This window comes from Lepisma saccharinum, chromosome 7 (genome assembly GCF_977018435.1).
Source record: "Lepisma saccharinum chromosome 7, izLepSacc3.1, whole genome shotgun sequence".
NCBI lineage: Eukaryota > Metazoa > Arthropoda > Insecta > Zygentoma > Lepismatidae > Lepisma > Lepisma saccharinum.
In genome coordinates, this window is record NC_139235.1 from 87,957,714 (window position 1) to 87,983,235 (window position 25,522).

The 25,522-nt window shown below is 38.0% G+C and overlaps 1 protein-coding gene across 2 annotated transcripts; it reads right to left on the bottom strand.

Annotated features, from left to right (window-relative positions):
* Positions 1 to 58: 58 nt before the first annotated feature.
* On the bottom strand, positions 59 to 23,840 carry LOC145990328 (uncharacterized). 2 transcript variants are annotated; one of them, XM_083126019.1, is made up of 7 exons: positions 23,746 to 23,840; positions 22,456 to 22,538; positions 16,041 to 16,142; positions 11,561 to 11,651; positions 7,529 to 7,611; positions 2,984 to 3,128; positions 59 to 253 (listed from the first exon to the last, which is right to left on the bottom strand). In XM_083126019.1, the coding sequence occupies exons 2-7, from the start codon at positions 22,492 to 22,494 to the stop codon at positions 192 to 194; spliced, it is 522 nt and encodes a 173-aa protein (XP_082982145.1). In that variant the 5' UTR covers positions 22,495 to 22,538; positions 23,746 to 23,840; the 3' UTR covers positions 59 to 191. The 2 variants fall into 2 exon arrangements, with proteins under 2 accessions (XP_082982145.1, XP_082982144.1); XM_083126018.1 differs by having other exon boundaries at positions 7,529 to 7,614.
* Between the last annotated feature and the right edge of the window lie 1,682 nt (positions 23,841 to 25,522).

The following is a 25,522-nucleotide window of genomic DNA, read 5'->3' on the forward strand; positions in this document are numbered from 1 at the left end:
TTCGACAAATAAAGCGAAACAAGATTGACAAGAATGTTTTTATTGTTATAAGCCTTGCTGTCTTCTACATGAACATTTGTTCACTGTGAAGAAAAAACTAAATTCAATTGTCGTAACAAAATCCCCCTTTTTAAGAAAATAAAATGTTGATATCCATTATCTTTTCAGTAGAACCTGCTAATTTCAAACATTTACTTCTTTGCCAGTTCTGTCGTGAAAGAAATCGAACACACCAGAAGAGCAATTTTCATCCCTGGAAGAGGAAAAACAAAACATGTACGTAAATAACCTTCTTTATACAACAGAGATTTTGCAGATACACTTCATGTCATTCTACCAAACTCAGCCCATACTAAAGGATCAGAAAGGGGACTGTAAAGTGTAATGTATTAAAGTAATACGACACGACAGTGTTGCAATATGTACACACAAACACATGAATCCAAATGTTTTCAAGGTTAAAATTCAATGTTACCAGTTATGTGAGTTTATTGAACTAAGACAACATTTGAGATAACTGTTTTAAAATTCCAGATTAAACATAGAAAACACAATGGGCAAGCAAGTTTTATTTCGTATGCATAAATAAAGAAAATGTCATTAATAAACTATAGATTTCCTGTATTATGCTAACTACGTGTATAATACTTTCCCATTCGGAAGTCAGTATTTTCAATTTATCTAAAGGGTGTATTACTTACGAAGATGAAAGCAACACCACGAGCGTCGTCAGAAATTGTGTGTGTGGGGGGGGAGGGGGCCAGGTCTGTGGCATAAAACTGAATCTTACAAATAATAATAATAATAAATAAATAAATAATTATTATCTAATTCAAAGATAAAGAAACAATACAGGGTGACTGGTAATTAGATGTATTCCCTGAAAGGGGTTAAAGTAGAGACAATTTGCAATAAATTTGACCATATGATACCCCGTCCGAAAATTAGTAGTTTTCGAGATAATCGAATTTCAATTGTTTTTTAAAAAATGACAATTTTCCACATAAAAAGATGAATTGAGAAAAAACTGCTCATTGTATGCCACTTATTTCAGCGTTTTCTGATAGCTAACAAATAAGTGGTTCGTTAAAAAAAAAGTTTTTCCCAAATAACAATCACATGTAAGTAACGGCTGGGTCTAAACTTACAAGTGATGATAAAAAAATGCACTCTTAGTTTACTTGGCAACGTATTAATAACAAAAATGGTATGACACGAAGCGTACAAATTACTTAAATTACTTCCTTGTGACATCTGCTATCCAACAAGGTACAAATGTTGCTAACATTCACATTTGTGTACAAGAAATAATACTTCATTCATCTTCATGTGACTGGAATCAATGAACAATACAATTAAAGAACATTACACGTCTTGCTCAAAGTGGGCACCTCCATTACGAATGTAGGCACGCAGGTTTTTACGGACATTTGTTCTCTTAACTCGTGATGTGATGGTGTCTTTGATGTGTTGACCAGCTGTTAAGATCCTCTCCCTGAGCTCTTCTTGTGAGTTTACCGGTGTCTTGTCATGTGGCTCCAAATGTAAAAGTCGCAAAGCGTCAAATCGATCGGGGGATCGAGCTGGGCAGTCATCATGCTGATAAATCATGTCACGTCTTGTAGATAGAGGCACATCCTCCAACAACATTGCCATCCCTTTCCTCAAAAAATGTTCATAAGTGATGCCATTTAAGATTTGGGGCAGGAAAAATGGCTCGATCAAATGATGATTGTTGATTACGCCCATCCATACTCCTGCCTGGTCGTGCGACAGTGGCTGGATGAAAATTACCCAAAGAAATGGATTGGCCGAGGCGGCCCGGTTCCCTGGCTGGCTCGATCCCCCGATTTGAAACCTTGCGACTTTTACATTTGGAGCCACATGACAAGACAACGGTAAACTTGCAAGAAGAGCTCAGGGAGGGGATCTCAACAGCTGGTCAACACATCAAAGACACCATCGATCACGAGTTAAGAGAACAAATGTCCGTAAAAACCTGCGTGCCTACATTCGTAATGGAGGTGCCCACTTTGAGCAAGACGTGTAATGTTCTTTAATTGTATTGTTCATTGATTCCAGTCACATGAAGATGAATGAAGTATTATTTCTTGTACACAATGTGAATGTTAGCAACATTTGTACCTTGTTGGATAGCAGATGTCACAAGGAAGTAATTTAAGTAATTTGTACGCTTCGTGTCATACCATTTTTGTTATTAATACGTTGCCAAGTAAACTAAGAGTGCATTTTTTTATCATCACTTGTAAGTTTAGACCCAGCCGTTACTTACATGTGATTGTTATTTGGGAAAAACTTTTTTTTTAACGAACCACTTATTTGTTAGCTATCAGAAAACGCTGAAATAAGTGGCATACAATGAGCAGTTTTTTCTCAATTCATCTTTTTATGTGGAAAATTGTAATTTTTTAAAAAAAACAATTGAAATTCGATTATCTCGAAAACTACTAATTTTCGGACGGGGTATCATATGGTCAAATTTATTGCAAATTGTCTCTACTTTAACCCCTTTCAGGGAATGCATCTAATTACCGGTCACCCTGTATATATATATATATATATATATATATATATATATATATATATATATATATATATATATATATATATAAAATACAATAAATAAAGTGCATACTATCTGAGTGAAATTACAAGCCTAAACGACAAGAATTTAAAAAAATAAAATATAAATTAAAAGTAAAGTTATTATACTTACTATTGGTCTATGTTTCTATAACTTTGCTGATTAAAAAGGTATGACATGAATTCATCAAACCTAGTAGTGGCCACTTTACCCTTCCTTCCCCTACCAAGTACCGAGGCTGTTCGGCAGTCCCCCGGAGTAAACTGGACAGGATACTTGCCTTACGGCTAAATCTACATTGTCTACGCATAGATGTAGAATGCGGTCGTTTAGGTGCATTGCTGGCAGCAGCTATAAATCAGTTTAAGGAAATCTTACCCAATAAGGGGAAGCAGCAAATAATATCTCTTCCTTGCACCGAGGGCTCCTCTGAACACAAGAGGCAAAGGACTTGCACCAAGATGTGCCTCGTGATGGACTTTGTAGCCGACGCAATCCAAGGCATCATGAGGTATGGGCTTTGCTGCGAAACAACAAGAGTAGTTGAAGACTAAAATTGGTAAACGATGTACTGGGGATGGGCAAAAATATGGAAACACCACGACATCGGAACGGGTGATATCGACGCAATTTTTCCACTTGAAATCGGACGCGGTGCGACATTCTTTTGTTTTGTGCCGTGAGATAGGACCCTGTCGGACTGGTAGGAGCCGACAGTTGCACTGCAGTGATGCCAACCGTAAGGACATGTCCCTACGCATAGGGACTTTTTTCAATGTTGGAAAATAACATTTTATTGTGCAAAGGTGCAAAGCTTACTCACCGGTCCTTGCACTTTCATCGCGCTCAGTTTTCCTTTGTGTATGTATACTTTAGCGAGGAGGAGAAAAAAAAGAACTAACTAACAAATCTCCATCAGAATTTTGGAACATGTTATCGGTTACCAAGAACTTTGAAGGCAAGTTCTTTCTTGAAAACATTTCCACTCTCGCGAAAATAGTGCTACATTGCCACATTCTAACGCGGAAACGGAAAGAATATTTTCAATGTTAAGTGATACAAAAACAAAAGAAGAGAAATAAAATTAGACCAGAATTGTTAAATTCTTTGCTAGTGATAAATTCTTCCCTTAAGGCACATAAAGAAGACTTCAGGAAATAGAGCATCATCAACTAACATCTAACTCTTCACAGCAGCAGCATGTATGACTTCAAATAACATAATAAATAATAACAGTAAACGACTCAACATTATTCATAAATTGTGGAAGCATCGAGCAGAAAGATTTGATAAGTAAATGTGTATATTTTATCTTGTTTTGCATGAAGTGTTGTTGCTTTTTTAGTCGTTTTACTTGGCGTAGGAACATTTGGTCAGTTGTAGGGACATTTTGACTACGTCTGTAGGGACATTGTCGAAAAGTGGTTGGCAACACCGCTGCACTGTGGATAGCGTGCAGTGCAGTTTCAAAGAGGGCAAATTGTTGGTGCCCGCCTTGCAGGGGCCTCTGTTACCAAAGTAGCCATGTTATTTGGCGTACCGAGGGGGACTCTATCCAAGATCATGATGACATAATAGTGTGTCCGGAAAGACATCATCAGATAAACACCTGCGTGGACGCAAATGTACACTGAGTGACCGAGACAGAAGGACACTGAGGAGGATTGTGACCATGAAGAATGGTGCGAGATCCCATTATCCACCATCCACGACTTGTATTTGTCCATTCCTCGGAGACTGCAGGCCGTTTTGGAAGCTAAAGGTGGTCCTGCACCTTATTAGCTACATCATTCTGTCTTTTCTTCACAGGCGTTTCCATATTTTTGTCCATCCCCTGTAAGTGCCAAACACCGTTTTCCACGTTAAACTGTGAAATGTGCCATGCTTTATAACGTGGTAAACGTGAAATGTGGCTGGTAGCCCTCTCAGTAGTTCAAAGGGCGTGTAAAGAGGTCACCAGTGTGCACGTTCTTACGGGCTGATGTGCTGAACGATGCGATTTCCCAACACTTTCGCTTTTGGCACTTACAACGTTTACCACTTTTAGTCCTCAATTCACATACAATAAATTGAAATAAAACGGACATAACAAGAGAGACAACTGTGTGTAATTTAAATAAACAACATTAACAAGATAAAAGAATACAAACAGGAACAGGCAATGCAACATGCTTTTCCATACACAAGAATGAACATTTCATAAAAATAGACTTAATTTATTATTTCAGGTACAAAAAGAGGTTTCACGTTGAGGGTGAGTGAAAATCGTAAACGTTGTCAGTGCCAGATATGTGGAAAAACAGTTTTCTGCGATTTCCCAACACTTTCGCTTTTGGCACTTACTATGTTTACCACTTGTAGTCCTCAGTTCATTGACTGAGTTAAAATCTTTGGGTGTTTCGCCACGTATGGCCATTTTGCACCCTTCTAAGTATGAGAGGAAATATCCCCATATATACAGCTCTTACCTTAAAGTTAAGAAAGGGATTTAAAGCAAAGCCCCCAACAGGATATTTTTCTTAGAGTGTGCCACAATAAGAGAGAGAGAGAAGATAAATAAAGAAACAAGAGTGCGAGAATAAGAGAGAGAGAGGATGAAGAAGAAAATGAGAAAGGAAAGACAGAAAATGTAAGTGAGTACGAATAAATAAGCTTGAACAAGAAACAGAAGCCACTAGATACGTGAGAATATATTGGCATTTATACCTTATTCCCGCCACAGCACTTTTGCCATTTGACATTATAGACGCCATTTTCTCTATGAATCTACTCTTTATAATGGAATAGTCGGCACCCATGGCGGAGTGGTTAGAACTGCGGGCTACGACGCCAGGGGTCCCGGGTTCGAATTCCGGCCTGGGCATGGATATTTATGTGTGTCCATTCATCAATTTCATCATATCTTGACTTATCCCCATCTTCGCAAATTAGCCAAAATTGGCACAAAAAACGAAGTAAAATAAAGCAAATCAATAAACAATTTATAATGAAATAAAGCTCTTAAAATAGCAAGCTTGTATTATAGTTCATGGGTGGCAGCACAGTATCATTAATTTTCTTTTTGTAGAAAAAGAAGTAAGTGAAGCATTAAAGTCAATAGTTTTCAAAAATTCTAAATACATAGTAATTGAGTTCTAATAGACTTTATAAAAGCAGAAGTGTATCGTATTTGATAATAAAAATAATTTATAGTTTTAATTCAACTCTTCTAAGTGAAAAATTTTTTTAATGAATTTTTAAGTAAAGTTTCAGACACCCATACATCTGAAAAATCATGGAAGATATGTCAAGACTTTGATCAAAATATGTATATATTAATTGTTGAAGGCTGCTATATATTTGTTTGGCCAAACTAAACTATAATTGTATATATACGTAGATTTTAAAAGCTTGAATATGAGTAGAGGCATTGATTTTTCGCGATGCGCGAAATCGCGAAATATGAAAAAAGAAGATGCAATTTTGAACATTCTGCACGTAACTACACCCCCAATGATAAACTATGCATATTATTCGCGAAGTAATGCGAAATGTGTCCTTTTCCACGAAATGAACGCTTTTTCGCGAAATAACCGTGAAATATCGTCAAATTAAGTAGAAAACACGCAAAAACCGGCTCGAGGTTGTGCTCGCAAACTGTCGATTTGTAACGAAACGTTTGCCTAAAGTTTCCTAGCACTTGCAGCTGAGGAACGTTTTATCTTCGATCACATCAGGAAACGCTGCAAATTGGGATTTCCCATGCACATAATCTCAGTTCGAAAACTTCGCTCCCTGTCAAGCTGCATTATTTTCTTCCCCCGAATGTCTACTCAACTTCCAGTTTCATTGTACTTGCTAGCTGTAGCAGCGATAAGATTAGTCTGTTCCCGCACATCAAGGGAAACAATGGTGTCATTTGTGTCCAGTCATGAATGAATTTTGTTTGTCATCATGTGATTTTCAGCATGTGTTTGTGTATGTGCAGTAGTGATTATTTTATTTGTTGGACAGCAAGGATATCCTTTAAATACATACAATGAATAAATCACTTGAGATATGCAATTTAGAAATGAAGTGATTTTGTGTTGATGTTTTCTTTTTGGTTGGACAGCTAAGTACTTGTGTATGTGTACAGTATATAAAAAAGAAGTAATTTATCAATTTATAGCTCTTTTGTATGTTGTTTTCTCTCCTGATGAAAAAGTGTGTGCCAATTTTTTTTCCACCGCTGGTATATACCGCTGATCTAACATTTTATTTACCGCTCTCCTCAGTTTTTATTTACGATAAATTTGTCTCCCTAAATATGAGTTACTTATTAAAATAGTTTATATTCTTTAATGAAATTCAGAAAATACAAATGAAGACTAAAATTGGCAAACGCTGTAAGTGCCAAAATGATTCAAATACCGTTTTTCACGTTAAACTGTGAAATGTGCCATGCTTTATAATGTGGTAAACGTGAAATGTGGCTGGTAGCCCTCTAAGTAGTTGAAAGGGCGTGTAAAGAGGTCACTAGTGTGAACGTTCTTACGGGCTGATGTGCTGAACAATACGATTACCCAACACTTTCGCTTTTGGCACTTACAACGTTTACCACTTTTAATCCTCTAAATATAGTAAGTTAACAGAATGAATTTTTCTGTAAGGTAGTGAATTGCAACTTGATGTATTATGTATAAATTTTTGCCAGACGTTGAGTTAAAATTTACTATCCAAAATTCCCATTCCTTATGAGGGCATAGCGCTTTTGCTTGTGCAATTTTTGAATTTTGGGAACTATACAAGGCTAATTGTCAACATGTGTAACTTGTCGTATCACTGAGGCAAACTGATTTGAATATTTAAAGTTAATGATTGATAAGAATCATACGTGGTAATGTAAAGGAAAGCAATCAAAAGTTCTCATGACACTACCTACATTAAATAACTTTATCTTACCAGTGTAACTCCGAACAGAATCAGAACTGCATAGATCAGAAGGAGCGTACGAGATAAATTCCTAAACTCTTCGTCGAACATATCTTCTGAAAAAATAGAAATGTATCATATTCCAGTTGAAATCAATATTATAGAAACAAGATTCAACTCGGCTCATAATGAATCTCCACGGATTCATGTGATTGGTTCACTACTTCCGTCTAAATCTAAAGCGATTTGGGGATCGTTGATAGGCTAATTCAGCCTCGATCAACTCGCTAAGCGAGAGAGACTTCGTACCTGTAAAAGGGGGCTAGCCCCTGTGAAATAAAGACAACACCAAGCATTCGATTTAAACAATTCACTTGACTGTACAGGCGGCGTGAGGAAAGACATAGGAATGTTCGTTTACCTGTATCTCGATGTGAAGGTCGTCTCGCTGATTCCTGCACTAAACTTCGATAACACACTACCCCTCACTTTAACTCCTCAGTTTCGATCGATAATCCGACTTTAAGTCGGAGGCAACAGCTACACTGCTCCACAAAAAGTAAGGAACACCTAGTGAAAAGAAGGAAACAAACACAAAAACAGGGTTCACCCTGTATACCATTCTGCAATGTTGCTGGTCATTTTCGTTGCATGTTGCACCTGTACCTTATTGGTGTTCATAAGCCCTGACCAAGAGCATCCAAAACATGCTCGATAGGACTGAGGTCCGGTTAGCATGTAGGCCACTCAATACGGGTTATGTCTTCTGTTTCTAGGAATTCCGACACAATACGTGCACAGTGCGGGCGAGCATTTTCATCCATAATCAGGAACTATGGACCAAATGCTCCACGGAAATTGCGAATATATGAACGCAAAGGTTGTTTTTCTCTATTTCGGAGGAGCTGTAGTCTTATCAACCTCTATCTGCGTACGCCAGTGTAGCGTGACAAAGCTTAAATAAATTTGGGACGATGATGTGCATATGTCATTGTAATGTTATTCTCAAGATTTGCAATATTCTCTAATCCTCTACTTGCTCTCATAATCCCTTGGTGTCCCTTAAGTTTTGTTGTTGAGCAGTGTATTCACGTCATAACTTTCTTATTTCAACAGCTAGTATAATTCCGAGGCAACGACTGTGCACGATATAAATTTCTGATGGCAACTGGGCGATATTTTCTCACGCGAGCTATTTAACTGAAATTCGAACTTTTGATCGCTAAATCCGTTGACTCGACCGCATAAACGCTGATTTACTGATTTTCATATTCTTCCGGCCTAGTGCAATGTCAGCGGAGTTTCGCATCTCCACTGAAGGTCGCTGGCGTGATTTGCTTTTAGGAAGCTCTTTTCCAATGCTTAGCGGAACCCCTTTTTATAACATGATTAGCTTATTTATTTATGACGCCCGGGTCCTAGGTTCGAGTCACGCCTGCGGCGTGATACGATCCGAAGTTCAATAAAACCTAAATATCTTCTCTTAGACTGAATTGAGGTTTATAGTAACAGAGGAAATATAAGACCTAAGGTAGCACTAGTTTGATTGACACCGAATGTGAAATACAATGATCATAAAATCCATTTTTAGTACTGTAGCTTCCTCTATACTCAATTCGACATTTGCACACACACTAAAAAATCTGGAACATTTATACTGTACTGTGCCGTACTTGTATGATAATTTTTCATGGACATTTTGCTTTTAAGTTCACTTAAGTCGAGCAATCATTATAGACGAAATGTAATGCATCTGGATCGGAACTTGGTTCACTATGGCCAAATGTTCACTTTAACCGATTTTACTACATCCTGAATTGACTGATCTTACATTGGATTACGTACATTCGGGTCAAAAACACATTTTCTATCAAAGGTTTCATTAATGATGAACATAATAAGTAAATAAATATTAACTTACTGAAAAGTTAATGAATATTTTCTGATGAATCACGGTAGAGCATTGTCATGTATTGCTACAGACCAAAGTTAGATCCCTTGTTGAGCTCTGAATTTTTCACCAACTTTTCACTAAGTTAATATTAATCCGATGTGTGCTAGCACAGATAAACGTATTATAGGCAGATTCTGAACTGAGGAAAACCTCTGCGCTGGCCTTCTACTGGGAATTACTCTCCGCAAGAAGTTCACAATAATCCGCTGAGAGGCGCCACTTGCACTCTTTCTATAATTGTACTTGTAATAATCACCAATAGATGGCACTGCTAAATGTCAGGCCTGCGAAGGGATAAGCCTACAATTATCGATTATCTGTGGAGCTAGTAAGTTATTCTTATAGTTACTGAAATTAACAAATGTTAAACTCAATTTAAATTTCGCACTAATAGTATTTCCTCACGGAGCGCCATTAATATGGATATAATACTAATAATTATTATTATTAGAGAAAGGATTTTAAGGTGCAAAATTATGTTCGGGAAAGAAAAAAAAAAGGTGCTGGTAAAATGCCTTTATTCAATGCTGTCTTTTTCTACGCCTTCTTGATATAATGCACGCGGACCGCATAGAGAATAGAGAACTGTAGTTCTGCCGAATAGATTTTGTTGAAGTTTGTTGTCTCTCGCGGGTTTTGCTACATTATCTTGGGAACTATTTGGGCTGCAGTGATTATATTGTACCATTTTATAGCTCTCGTTCAGCTCTACAAAATGAGACTATAGGATTTTACGTTCTGCTCAAGAAGAATGAAAATAATTTATTTTTCTGTCCAATTTTTTTTAACAAAACATGAAAGAAAATGAAGGAAGCTGAAGCATCAAAGAGGGAGTAAAAAGGGAATAAATGTGCTAATATCACGAAAAGGTGTAACAACGTATGTTCATTATACTTGATTTCATGTCCTAAAATACATATCTCAAATGATCGGCATGAAAACAGCTATATTTTTGAAAAGTTGCTGCATCTTGAAATCCGTTTCCTAACAATTATACACTTGTAATAACAATAAAAAATATCACTATTACACTATGATTAGAGAACTGAACTCACGATCCGGTAGTAAATATCCAAAGGGTGGTTCTGCTTCGATGGTTATGATTGCATGATTATCTCTCTTTCTCCTTCTTTCCTTCCTCCCATATATTTCTTACTCTGGTTCTCTCTTTGCTGCTAGCTTTCTTTCTTCCTGTCGTTCATTCCCCTTGTTTCTTTCTTTATTGTTCTTTCTCTTTCTCTCTCTCTTTCCTTTTCCCCTATTTTTCTTTCTGTTCTTCTCTATTCCCTTTCCCACTCTTTTTCTTTCTCTGTTCCTTTCTATTTCCTCCTCCCCCTCTTTTTCCTTCTCTGTTCTTCTCTATTCCCTTTCCCCCTTTATTTCTCTCTGTTGTTCTCCATTTCCTTTCCCCCTATTTTTATTTCTCTGTTCTTCTCTATTTCCTTTCTCCCTATTTTTATTTCTCTGTTCTTCACTATTCCCTTTCCCCCTCTTTTTCTTTCTCTGTATTTCCTTTTCTCTCTTTTTCTTTCTCTGTTCTCTGTCTAATTCTCTTTCTTCTTACTCCATTTCCCTACCTCCTTATTTTCTCTGTATCACTTTGCGAGTGTGTGCTCGTGGATCTACCTTCACTCTAAATAATTTTAAATATTTATCATGCAGTATATTTGAGTACATGGGCGTATCCAGCAAGGGGCACTTGCCCTCCCTCCCCCCCACTGGAAAACGAGTAGTGAGAAATGTTCATTTTGTTCATTGTGTCTTTTCTTATGTTGACAAAGCAAAATAAATATTATTTCCTTCTCCAGTAATTCAAATAAAGCATTGCCACAATATCGAAGTACATACTTCTTTCTCTACCAGGGAAAGTGTGCTTTCTCCCTGAAAAAAAAATAAAGTTTTGTTTTGCTCCCAACTGGAAAAAGTATTGTTTTGTTTTCTCTGGAAAAAAAAATCTGGGTACGCCCATGTTTGGGTGGGCTGTAGAGTGAGGTATCGAACCCGGGTCTCTCGTGCGGCAGTCACGCGAACTGACTAGACCACTGCTATCTGTGTATGTATGTAAGACCAATATGCAGTGCACTGTTTGTCTATTTGCGAAATCTCACCAGCTTCGCGATTCGAAGGTGTGGCTGCGTCTTGCGTTTCTGCAATGATATCATCGATGAGAACTGACAATTCTTGGTATATGTTGATAAACTGTAATAATAATAATAATTGTGGTGGTAGTAGTAAGTAGAGGAACATATGGTCTATAAAAGTAATCAGTAGTGCTCGGAAGTTGAAGACCTATAAATTGCCAAAAAAAAACTATAACAATACCTAAAAATATCAAAAAAGAACCTAAAAACGGAAAACAAGGACGTATAAATGTGATCCAAATTAATTAATAACTTCAGTTTTAATTACATATTTAATGAATAAAAAAAATAAAAAATTCTGGTGGTATGAAACACACAGTGCGAAAAAATCTATATGAAGGAAATGCATCATCTTTCAGACATTATATATTTTTTTAGATTAACATAATTTGAAAACTCATATTTGAAGAATCATATTTGGCCTAACCACACTAGGGTTACAGAAGAAGGTGAAGTTGCAGAAAGAAGCCGTTAAGACCTAAAAAAAATCTAAAACTGGACCAATAAGCCAAAAAACGCCGAAAAAGGCAAAAAACGACAAATAAAACCCACCTTTTTCTGGCCTCCAATGACCCAAAATAAACATATATTATGTTGGGCCTCGTCTTCGGACACAAGGGGAAAAAATTATTTTTCCTCAACTTACGAGCCCTAGTAATCAGTAATACACACACATCAGATACATACACATATTCAAATGCACACGCACACACGCTCTCTCTCTTACACACTCACATATCTGCTGCAGAAGACTGGCAGAGAGGCGGACACAGTTGCTCGCTACACTATTTGACACTAGGTATTGTGCAGGTGAATCCCACTATCAGGCTGGTGCAAAGAAATTGTTGATTGATTGATTGATTTGTTGTTTCAAGTCTACTTTATGCACAGTAAGGCTAATCGGGACTGGACCTACAGTTTAAAGTGGGATCCGAACCACTTGTGCCTCCACCGGGTATCGAACCCGGGACTTTTTTTTATTAGGCTACAAGGCGACGACGCTAACACTACGCCATCGGGGAGGCGCAAGGAAATTGTGTTCAACCAGCTCACCGTTCACGAGAAGATCTCCAAATGAGGAGGAGGGCGTGCAGAGGGACAGGGGAAAACCGGTCTATTTGCAGATTTTAGGGGTAGCAGGAAGTCTTCTGCTGCAGTCATTGTCGTTGTGGAAGTGCTTCTGCGTGGGTGTTTAATTGTGATTTCTTTGGCATTTTTCGTGGTTTTCGTGGTGTTGTAAGAGTTATGGTAGTTGTACATTATTTAGCCGTGTTCTGTCGGAAACGTTCGAATAAAACAAATGATCAACAATGTCCATATGAAACAATCATCCCGAGAATTTTCATGCCACACCTAGACATTGTTGACATTTGTAGCTTTGCACATTGTAAGTGCAAATAAACCTTCTCCGCTTTCGCAACTCTGTTTATCTCTTTGTCTTTGCCATTTGCTTCGAACGCCAGTGCCGTAACAGACATTTCCGTCGTTGAAAATATCTTAAAGGTTATAGTTAGTACAACCGACAGGCTCTTTATTTTAAAAAAAATAGAAAAATCGGTGCACTCTGTCAAGAAATCAACACCAGATTGACGAAGATCATATCTTTACCGCTAATGTGGATACCCCCTGACCGTGCGCGGACAGTGATTTGAGCGTAGATGTGAATCAAGCCTTAAAGCTTACAGCGAGACCACAGCGCTTGTTTCTGACCCAGGGTGCACTCCCCCAACCCTAATAGTGGAATCGCTGGCCGGTAACCAACTAAACGCGAGAGTGCAAAGAGAGTCACAGCGAAGTGCAGACAACTAGATGAGGCTATTATCAATTAGTTTCAACACAGATTGGCTCGTAAATGAATCATATCTTGCAACTATGGTAAGACAAGCTAGACGTGGATGTACTTAATAAATCCATCCATGAGAAGCTGCAGACAGTATCAGGAAACTTGTGGAGTAACGCCGCGCATAACGGTAGAAAAGGGGAGAGAGCTAGTGGCGGAGCAAAGCAGTGCGCGCTACTGCAATCGGCTGGTAGCTGGAGGGGCGTTTCACTCTCTGTGTACTCACATCCCATCTCACTCGTCCATTGGTCCACTCAGGGGCTTGGTTTCGTTCGCTAGCTCCAGAAATTCCTGGGACAGATTGTAGTACCACTACGGGAATACTGGGAAAGAGGTCGAAAGAGTATTCGGTATTGATCGATTGAATTAAGTTATTTTTTGTTGCTTTTCTTCCACTTTTGGCTGATCACGACGGTGAGGATGAGTGATGATATGATGAAATTGATGCCAGGCCGGGATTCGAATCTAGGACAACTGACGTCGTAGCGCGCTGTGATAACTACCCCTCCACTGTGGTAGGCAAAAAGAGGACTCGGATTGTCATGCAAGATCATGGAAAGAAAGTGGTGCAAACATTTACAAGAATTGGTCAGATTTCGAGTTAGCAGAAACAGATAAGAAATGGAGCAGACAAGTAATGTAATCTACTGACTTGAATGTTAACATTTATAATCCATTATACATTTATCGTAAAAAGTGCATTAATTCCATTAAAATAATGCAGTTAGCACATTAAAAACGTATCAAGTTCCACTCCGCTACTCGATTTTGCTGGACTAAATGCAACTCATTAAAGCCATGCGGTCAAACATTGCACAGCGGTTCGGATTCCATTTTGAACTGTAGGTCCAGTCCCGATTAGCCTATCTGAGCATAAAATAGGCAAACATAAACTTTGGCAACTACTGGGAAATTCAATCACGGATGTCCACCATCCAGGCCAATGGCGATTAGGGGGCGAGGGGGGGTAGTTGCTCCCCCAGTTTTGGCCACTTTTGCTCCAGGCTAAACCTTATCTACCACGGAAAGTAAACTGTTCCCCCTCCCCCCACAGTTTTGGGACCCAATCACCTTTACTGGCTCCACGCCCAAGGCAATTGATGCATCCCCTCAAAGCAAATGGCGCATCCTCCCAATAACTAACTAACTCTCTAGCCTTCTTAAACCCGAAGGTTTATGGCTGCAGCAACACAAACCTTCCATCTGTCCCTATTCTGGGCAAGATCAATCCAATCTTTCCCATCCTTCCCGATTTCCTTTAGGTCCATCTCAACGTTGTCCCTCCATCTTCGTCTTTGCCTTCCTACAGGTCTCTTACCATCAGGTTTCCCAACAAGAATCCTGCAAACTCTTCTTTCCTCTCCCATTCGTGCCACATTGCCTGCCCACTTAAGTCTTCTTGATGTAATCATTCTTATAATATCTGGAGATGAATACAAATCATGCAGTTCTAAATTATGTAACCTTCTCCACTCACCTGTCTCCTCATCCCTTTTAGGTCCAAATATTATTGTAAGGATTTTATTTTCAAATACTCTTATATTCCTCTTTAAATATAAGGAACCAATTTTTAATCCATATAATACTACAGGCAAAATTACTGTTTTATATATTTAAACTGAGAAGATAAAAGTTTATGAAGAGAAAAGTGCACTCACCCCTAATATCATGTCATAATTCCCACAAAGAACTAACGATCGAGGTGGCCATGTCCCCCAAGACTCCTATGCCCCACCGAATAACCAGGAAGAGATACTTCAAATTCTTTAATTGTATTGTTGTTACAAGCCACAGAGCAAAAACAAACTGTAGATGGCAGAGCAGAATGTGCAATTTAAATAAATTATTATGGGAGATGATCGGTTCATATATGAAGGAGTGTTTGCGCAAAAATATAAAAAATTATAATGAGAAATATGTAAAAAAATATTTGACACAGAAGTAGTAGAAAAGGGGTTACATTATATGAAAAAAGTGGCGGCTGGTTGAAGATGGTGTGAGGCAATTCGTCTAGTTTCAAGCTCATTTCTGAAAGTGTCGAAGTAAAAGTTTTCCAATTTAAAAAAAGTTTTACAATATAGTATTAGTATGATCTCTGGTATTAGTGTAATGTTGTGGTTATACAGAAGAATGGCATAGATCAAGTAGAAATTGTGATCAATACATGAGTATGTAATCTAAACAATAAATCTTTTCGTGTGTTTGTCCCTTCACCAATCACACAATGGCACAGTGGTAAGGCCCTCGCCTAGTAGTAACTGGGTCCGGGTTCGATTCCTGGTGAAGGTAAATCGCACAGTGGTTAGCTGATTTGAGAAAATGGTGGATTTAAAGCAAACTTTGATATTTTCAGTCATCTTCATTGCCACGATTAAAATAAAAAAGTAGAAAAGCAACTTAAGATAAACATAAATACAAATAATATGCATACATTTCTAAAATTCTGCCTTGCAAAATTATATTATTACAATGTAAATAACAACTTTCAAACGTATAATTTCATTCACAGCGAACCAACAAAATTTGCCCCCTTGGAATACAATCTATAGAAGGACTCTTAACATAAGACATCATAATAGCAAGTAAATATTTTTTTTTTTTACTTACAAGGCACAGAAAACCCAAAGCAATGATATGCCCTTCTCTGGACGTCCAGAAACATGCAGGGGCATCTTTATCTACAACGTACCACTTTGGAGAAAGGAAGATCTGAAATTATATGAAATGACACATTTCAATTTTGACACTAGTCAAAATAGAACGTCTCTCTCTCTAAAGTTGCTAATTTTCTCTTACCGTTTGCCGGATGTTTGAAAGTGAATTATTCTTGATTTTGCAAGAAATATTAGCATAAGAATCATTGCAAGAACATATAGTGTAGTGTTGTGATGACTACAAGTTTGAAGAATAACTAGCTGCAGTACAATATTGACTTTAAAACTTTGAGAAGAAATATTTACACTTGAACCTTTGGCTAGGATCTGGCCGACTTGCCAAATTCCGTTAGCATTACTTGTTACGCTGACCATATTCTCTACCTGGACGCTTCACTTTATATTCGTACTTTGCTTTAGTGCTTAACATTCAATATTTTAATTCAGCGGCTGCAAAACCAGACTAAGTACACAAGGAAAATCTATACAGTGCAAACTTGATAACTCGAACCTTAACATATTGAATTCCTTGATGAGTCGAATCTTTTGTAATCCCCTTGAATTGTCCATAACACCCAATACTAATTTTACCTCAGCAACTCGGATAAAACCTTGATAAGATGAATTTTTGTACAGTTTGTGGGATGCCGTTCGAGCTCAATAACTCGAAGGTAGAGTATGAAGAACCTCTATGAGTCGAAGTTAAATTCTAATCACCGCTATAACTCGAAGTTCTAGTCGCACGGACCTCAATAAGTCGAAGTGTAGGGTGCGTACGTACAATGTCAGGTGATCAACAATCGTGTCGGGACTTGAACTCCCCCATCCTGCCGTGTATGTAACCATCATTGTTATACTGAAGGAGGCCTTAGAAAGAACGCTTTGCGAGCTAACCGCAGACTTCGCTCGCACACTGTTGCCGATACTCTCGTGTCGTCTGCTCCTCAGCCGAACAAAGAAGCCGAGGAAGCAAAAGCAGAGGTCACTCACCCTTCCAGAAGGGTGCAGCAGCGCGCTAGCTGTGGCAACCGGGCTAGCTCATTCGCGGACCTGATTGGTTCTCGCAGACACACCCCCCATATTGTCGTCTGCTGCAAGCCCACGAAGCGATCTTTTTAAGGCCTCATGGAGTATAATGTGTTTAGACCTCTATAACTCGAAGTCGGAGATTTAGGACCTCAATAACTCGAACCTTGGTAAGTCGAAATCCTTGATACCTCGATTCTTTTTCTTTTCCCCCTGAAGTTCGAGTTATCAAGGTTCCACTGTATTACGCAAAAATGAAATAAAACAAAAAAGAGTTTACAAATATTTTCTCAACAATAGTTAATTTTTTTAGAAAGTAAAATATTAATGCCTAGGTATAATGCGTTGCGTTGCTTCATTTTTGCACAACGTTCACTACAAAGGAAGTATTGAAAAGTCTTAATCTTACACGAAAAGAAGGTAAAATTTGTTATTTTTATCAGATGACTATCAGTGTTCCAAGTGGAAATTCTTAGTGTATGCTTGGTTGAGTTTGGGGATAGATGCTTGAATGGACCAGAATTATGGGAATAGCACACCACCCCAAATCTAGTACTGATGAGAATAATAAAATGAAATCATTTAGAAAATGTGATGTATTTCGCTTCTTGGTTAAAGATAGCGTATTAATCTATAAGATTATATTTTATTTAAACTCTCTCTGGATGCTTCATGTTGACCAGGGCATTCACTTGTTTACTTCAGTTGTCTCAACCTCTGTGGTATGTCAATAAAGCACAGTGTTGTGCTATGCAAACTTCCTGAGGTATTCAGGATATAGGAAGTTCCATCAGCCTATGGAGTCAGCTGTTTGCAATAGTAAAAATCACGATTCGGCATGGAGGAAGGTCTCCATGGCCTGGGTGATATAGAGGTGAGGCAGACGGAGAAGGGACTGACTTTTGATTTGGATTGAGGAGAGAGAGGAGCTTAGAGAAAGGAGTTGAGGGAAAGTGAAGCGAAGCCTGGTCAACCTGCAACGAAGCCTACAGAGGACTTAGTTTATTTTATTCTTCGAAATTATCTTCATTAGTCAGATAGACAGGTAATTATCCTACCCCAGCCATGATTCAGGTTCGAAGGTTCATAAAACCCAATGAGTGACCATTGTCTTTTCTAGTTGTTAAGATATTTACTTTTAGTTGTGCCTTTCGCACTGCCAAGCATTTGACTTGTCATGTCAATAACGAGTGCTCTCATCATTGAGGATGAATGATGAATAAGCATCACCCATTGATTTATTGTGGGAGTGACTGGTCTAGATCCCCATCATTCTGTAGAATGATACGATTGAACAATTAAGTGTCCCGATGATATTTCTCGGGACACCGGGACCTCTAGAAAAAACCTGGACTGTCCCGGAAAAACTGACATATTGATTGAAATGATTGGTCACTCTATAACTTATCCATATCAACTAACTTTGGCATGTAATAGCTGAAACAGAATTACCCCACAAGATAGAGTAGTGGGCTAGTCAAAGGTAGAGTACGTAGGCTTTTAAAATACTGATGTAATTTTCCAAACAAGTAGGGAAATGTGGCCTATAATGACACACTCAGGTAAAAATGACATAGTGCGTGTTTCTCGGATGTGGAGGTCTACAGGCGAGGGCAATTCAGTCCTTCCGATGCACAGTCTGAAAAAACGGGAACCTGTGAAATGGCCAATGTGTACGACGAATGTGCTGTTGTTAGCAACTGATCAGGGGCGCCGAGTTGTCAAAATTATTGGGTGGGGGCCTCTGATCACTGAAATAAAATAATGAATGACTCACTCTCTCCCTTTTTAAAGTTTTGGCCTCAGTGTTCGGAATATCATACAAGCCCATGAATTCCTCAAAAATATCAAAACTTTTTATTCACAGTTCGAATGCAGAATATTAATTGTCCACGGATGGATATGTCACAAGTTTCATCAACCATAATAAAGCAAAATATTCCCGACTTTTAATATCTGCTACCACGGAGCGCAAAACAGATCTCCCTAATATATCAATGATTTCGTTCTGAATGTCATGCGAGAGCCATTTGTAGCCCGAACGTCCCATCCACTACCCTAGTTCATGCAAATCGTCTTTTGAAACTCTTTTTAGTAAAAAATTTAACAATACTCATAATTACATACTTAGTATATAGTAATAAATCATGTGTTTTGCTGTCTCTGGTCATTGCCCCCCCAAAGTTGATGGTTTAGCGATCTCATCCCCCCCAAAGTTGATAATCTAGAACATTTCAAATGTGTATTTAAAGTTATGTTCATGTGGCACAATTCAGAGTAAACTTTACAAGAGAAGCAAAATAATACATTAGATTCTCTTAAGCAAAATTATTTGGGGGGCTCTGCCCCCACATCGTTAACATTGTGGAGGGGCTCGAGCCTCCCCAAGCCCCATGGAGTCGGCGCCTATGCAAGTGATTTTGTGAAAAAGTAGGTGGTGAAGTTTTCTCGTGCAAGTAACGGGAAATGTATTTGCACATCTTAAACTGTACTCTATCGGATTAACAATAGAAATGTCTGTGCATAGTGTTCAATTTCTTAAAAGAGAATGTACTGTCGCGTGGAATGTTCTATTGGCGTCTGAGAAAAACACTTCAGAAGTTCTTTTCATTTTGTCGGGTAAAACGGCACATTACTGATAAGTCTAAAATTACAGTATGTCATTTTCCCCTAATAGAGAAAATGAGGAAAACTTTATCTTATACTTACCGTCGTCGCCTTGAAATAAAGGGGTCCCTGGTTCGATACCCTGTGGTTCGGTTCACACTTTAAACTGTAGGTCCAATGCCGATTAGCCTTTCTGTGCATAAAGTGGACTTAAAACAACAATTCAATCATACACACTACACAATATGTCATTTTACCATCCCTTACTATGTCATTTTAGGCGTAGGGGAAGGAAGTGTAAAGTGGCCACTCTAAGGTTTGATGAATTCTTATCATACCTTTTTAATCAGCAAAGTTATAGAAACATAGACCAATAGTAAGTATAATAACTTTCTATTTTATTATTTTTTAATTCTTGTTGTTTAGAAATGTACACGTTACGTTTTTTAAAAAAAGTACGAAGTGGCCACTTTGCCCGCCTAGGTTGGGTAAAGTGGCCAGCCCCTTCCCATTTTACCTGCATAGGTAAATGAACAAATCACATTGATTCAGTGTGTTGTAATGACCCCGTGTTGGCCATTACTTCGTGGTTTTATATTATTATTATATCTTATATTATTATCTCATGCTAATTATAGTAGCACGTATTATACAGTTAATAATTCATATATATCCATAAATATTATATTAATGCCTTCAGTCAATTTTCCAATATGGCCGCCTTTATAATCGTTAACATTATACACTGATATATCTACAAGTATGAATAGCGGCAAATTTTAGCAATTTATATAGTTTCAACATTAATAGTTTGATTTGCCTTTAAATGTTCTAAAGATTGTTGTAAGTTTCATTTTAATCAAGTTAGTGAATCCTAAGTTATTAATTTCTGAGTTAAATTCCTTATATCTATATGTTGTTTCATGTTTTTGGCAAACGCCGTTCGTTTCTCTTATTACTTATATTTTGAAAGCCATTGTTGATTTATTTAAACTCTTGTGGTGTGAGAAGATCACGAGCTTTTCATTGCATTGTTACCACCACATACCTAGATTCTCTGTGCCAGATTACTGTACATTTCTAATATATTACTGTTTGCTCTTATCAACTTCCTAGTATTAAAAGGTTATTGCGTCTGGTAACACTGTGTAACTGGGGAGGTATAATCGACTTCCAGAAAAACGGTTAGCAGTTGCGCGGAGAGATTTCATGTAGTAAGAGGTGCTTCGCGTTACGGGAAAGATAGGCTTACGCATCTCGTGCTGTACCGTTCGAAAGTATTTTAGTTGTAATTTTAGTCTTACGTGAAATACGTGCGTGTCTATAATAAACGTAAAGTTGAACATATTGCGGTTCTTCTTTATTTCGAAAGTGTATTTCGTACTTGTGGATACCTGCATCAGGAGAACTACCTCGTAGGTTGTCATTGGACTTCACCTGTGGATCCAAGGGAAAGGAACGCAGTAATTCAACATGAACCCTGGGATTATCCAGCATGCTCTGCTGAGCTTACAAGGTAAGTGTACTTGTGAAGTGCACCGCTACGAGGGTCGTAGCAGTGTGTATTTAATCAACACAAGCTGAAGTAATACACATTAAGAATAAGTATTATATTTTTTAATATTATCTTAAGTATTAAATCTTTACAAGATAAAGTAAATAGTAATTCGTAATCAATAGTCTATCAATAAAAGATTAGGCGTACGCCTATTTGCAAAATTCGCACTCAAACTCATCATCTTCTTCGTCACAACCGGCGCACTCTTCATGTGCCCACTTCTTACATTTTAAACATGTAATCCATCCTTCATTGCCTTTCGAGTCTGTCTGTTTCGTGGCCACTTTGCCCGGTCCGTTTCGTGGCCACTTTGCCCGGAATGACGCCATTACAAAAACTGTGGTCTAACGTCTAACCTACATGACTTAGCGTTTTCAAACACACATCATTTAAAAGGTTATTTCACGCTGATCAAACAGCACAAGAGCATATATTTATAACACTTACTATTATTTAGTTATAATCAACAATTTGTACCACTTAGCTAAAATCAGACTTGCGAAAACCCAATAAAATGAGTTCACATCTAGAAAAGTGCAGCCTCCCGCTTTAAAGTCACAGACAACACTGACAGCATCCGTGGCGACTGTTTCGCCCGGCTCCCGCGCGGCGGAAGCGCTATTCAGAGAAGAAAACTCACATGGCCACTTTGCCCGCAATGGCCATTTTACCCTTCCCCTACTATTTCAGTACTTGAAAAATTGCATCTAGCACTTCAAACGATTATTACTAGTTCTTCTTTGAGCATACATCATTCTAATTATTTTTATATTGTAGCTAAAGAATGTAGGAATGGATTACAATAAAATCAGATTTCTAACCTGTAGTCTTGTCTTATTTTTAGGCGTCTACAAAAATTATGTCATTTTAGGCCAGTTTCCCCTACCTATAATATAAGAAATAATGCTATGGATTTTATGGTTTAAAAATTAGCAAAACACGCCAAATAACTGTGTTACTTTTCCAAATCAGCAACTATAACTGTAACTGAGTTACTTTTAAAGCAAAGTAACTTTAACAGTAATTTAGTTATTTTCCAAACACTGATATGAATTACAAGTAAGTTTATATCATGCATGCATGCAAAATGTTTTAAGAACAAGATTCTACCGAAGATTTTTTTGTAATTACTGTAAAATAATAATTACTCTTCTACATTTTAGTATATAATACACACCTCTTGAAATGACGATGAAGAAAAGAAGAATGGAATCATTATTACACTATCAGAGAAGTTTCTGAGAAAAGTATCCGTAATCCCTGAAAACAAGAAAAAACAACTAGTTTGTGATCTTTACGACCTATAAATAACCAAAATATGTCAAATAAAAATAAAATTATGATCTAAAATTTCCACAAGTGTGAAAGGAATTGTCCTAATACAATATAGATTACTAATTAATAAATTGTTTCTCTTAATGGGATGAAATATTTGTGTAAGAAAAACGAGTCATAGGTAAAAAAAAATACTATGAAATTTGAAAAATATGTAGGACTACTTTACTCCAAATATCAATAACATGTGGTGGGATATTTTGTCACTAATACTTCTTAGTTCACTTTGTGGGGACAGCCAACAAAGCCTTGTACAATGGAATCCATAAGTATTGCTCAGCAAATTGTCCATGACTATTTTCGTTGGTTTTATCTTCAGCCTACGTAATGAACTGTGTTTTTACGTATACTGGTTCAGAGGTTGTAAACAGATTGTTTGATGTTTTGTGTCAGTTCTTGAAGCTCCCCTTGCATAAAACAAAGGGAGTAAACGTGGTGATGGACAATTTGTTTGGTAATACTTATGGATCCCACTGTACCTACACTCTGTCCAGGGAATATCTGGAACAAGCGAACAAGTAGGTCTCAACCAATGAACGCGGGAGAGAACTGACGACGTGCAAGGGAAAGCGCGCGGCTTCAGCTACCAGTCGTTTGCAGCAGCGCGCACTGCTTTGCTCCACCCACTCACTTTCTCCCCTTCCCTACCCTAATGCGCGGCTTTGCTCCACAGATTCTCGAGACAGAGTGTAGAAAAAGCTTCTATAGTGTAAAAGGAAGTTCTTCATAACTTGAAAAGCAAAAGTATGCTGAATATGATCGATGTAGTCATGCTTGTAGTCATGTGCTATTTTACGTCGCATTTCCACCTCTTGCCTTAATCTCGACGATGAGGATGAATCATGAACACATGATGGAACAAACACGATACCTTTATGCTTTGTCCAGGTTTCGAACCTGGAACCTCTGGCTTTGTAGAACATGACGCTGTCCACTGCGTCACGTAGACTATAAGAATAGCCTTTTCATCGATCAACAACATATTCTGAATTCTTACAAGATAAGAAAGTGGGGTTCCTATAGTGAAGATCGAAAGGAATATTATTTTTTGTGGTTTGTAAGCTTTAGAAGGCAAAGGGAGCGTTCATGCTAGCTTATGTACGGTGTTTCAACTTTTGGAACTGCGTCTTACTTATTTGCTGGGAATCACATCAAACAAGAATTTTGCACGTGATTGTTTTCACAATCCTCGATAGCATTACACACTTCTTATGTAGAAAATAATTTAAAGAATATGTAGATTTTAACAATGAAACACACAGTTTCCATGGTATAGACTCAACAGTAAGATCAAACTATAATATATGAATATTCCACGTATTATTATTATTTTCTGTTACTGTTCAATCTTTGCTATTGTTTGATTATGGTAGAGTGGTATGGACGTCGAGAGGTGGAGGGGGAGATGTCGAACCGGCACGGGAAATTTACATAGTACACAAAAGACAGAAAGATTGTTATTTTTATTGTAAACAACACTATTCAAACTGAAGAACCAAAATAAGAATCCAAAGATTAAATAATATCACAGTTTTCAAATTTCCAAAAAAATCGAGTGTTACGTGAGAACTTTTTGACTAAATTTTCCCCCAAGTTTCGAAGTATGTAAAAGTTACAATCAAAATATATGAAAAAAAGAAAGAAAAAAAAGGAACCTATTCTGGATAACGTCTCCCCGAGACTATGATAATAAATTGGGAATAAAAAAGGTTTATTTTTATTAGATTATTATAGTTATTGCTGTATAATAATCATAATAATGGCAACCCACCATCGTGAGGAAATTGGGGAGCTCCGAGTGAGTGAGCGTAATCCGGTCGAGAAAACCTACTATAACGGCTGGGGATACGTCGGGCTGACCCCCCGACTATTCCAATACTGGTTGAAGATCTCCACGCTTAGAGGTGACGAAGGAAAGCGTGGGAGGGAGATCGGCAGTCGGTAGGTATGCCTAGGCCCTTCATGGGCTGTTGCGCAACGGATTATTATTATTTTTACTATTCATGTTTTATAAATAGCCTGAGCTCACTAGAAAAAATTCCGTCGATGCTCATATAGAGTGGTATCAGCGGCGTAGTGCCCACGTAAGGCTTGTAAGTCCACCTTACAAGTTGAAATTATTGAAGAAAACGTATTTCATTCCCGTATTTATATAGAACACACACAGAAATATCAGACTGCAAGTAGAACTTTTAAAGAAACAATCGAGGACTTGTTTTGATTCGAGTTGTTTCTCTGTAAGGCTTCTTCAGAGGACTTACGTGTATAGCTCGACCACAAGGTTAAAAACCTTCCCTCAAAAGCGTTCGCGCATCTTCTCTGCCGTTATCGGTGCTCGGTGCAGTGTTACCAGGTCAGACTTAAAAAAATCGGGAGATTGTTCCTTGGGAAACCAGAAGATCTGCTACAATATCCGATGATCTAAAAGTAGCGGATGAACGACCTTCTGGGGGCGGCATAGGCGTGCGCACTGGATGGGGGGGGGGGGCAAGGGGATGTCTGAAGATTTTTTCCCAGCTAGGGGGAAACAATATATTTTTATCAGGCGGGTAAACGAGGCATATTACCCCGTAATAATGTTGCCCTCTCAGAAAACACTACTTGAGTTTGAAATTATCACGTTCCTACATCCCTATTATAATAATGGATGTAAATTACTGCGACTGAAATCAACTCATACGTCTGAAATAATAGGTACTTTTATGTCAACATTCATTTTCCAGAAGGGGAGGGGGTGGCGACCATCCTTGCACTTCCTTCTGGACGTCCATGCCGCTATATAATTTTGTAGACAATTAAGTATAGAATAGTATATTAAGGATAGAAAATTAAGAATTTTCAAGCAACTACAGGCGAGGGGGTGCATTATTTCCTTTGTGATTGAACTATGCCGCTTCGTTCTCTAGCAA

Coding starts and splice junctions, on each gene's coding strand:
- LOC145990328 (XM_083126018.1), bottom strand. CDS start 22,494: ATGATTCCATTCTTCTTTTCTTCATCGTCATTTCAAGAG. Junction 16,143..22,455: donor CTTCATCGTCATTTCAAGAG/GTGTGTATTATA, acceptor ATATAATTTCAG/ATCTTCCTTTCTCCAAAGTG. Junction 7,615..11,560: donor ACCTTCGAATCGCGAAGCTG/GTGAGATTTCGC, acceptor CTATTTTTTCAG/AAGATATGTTCGACGAAGAG.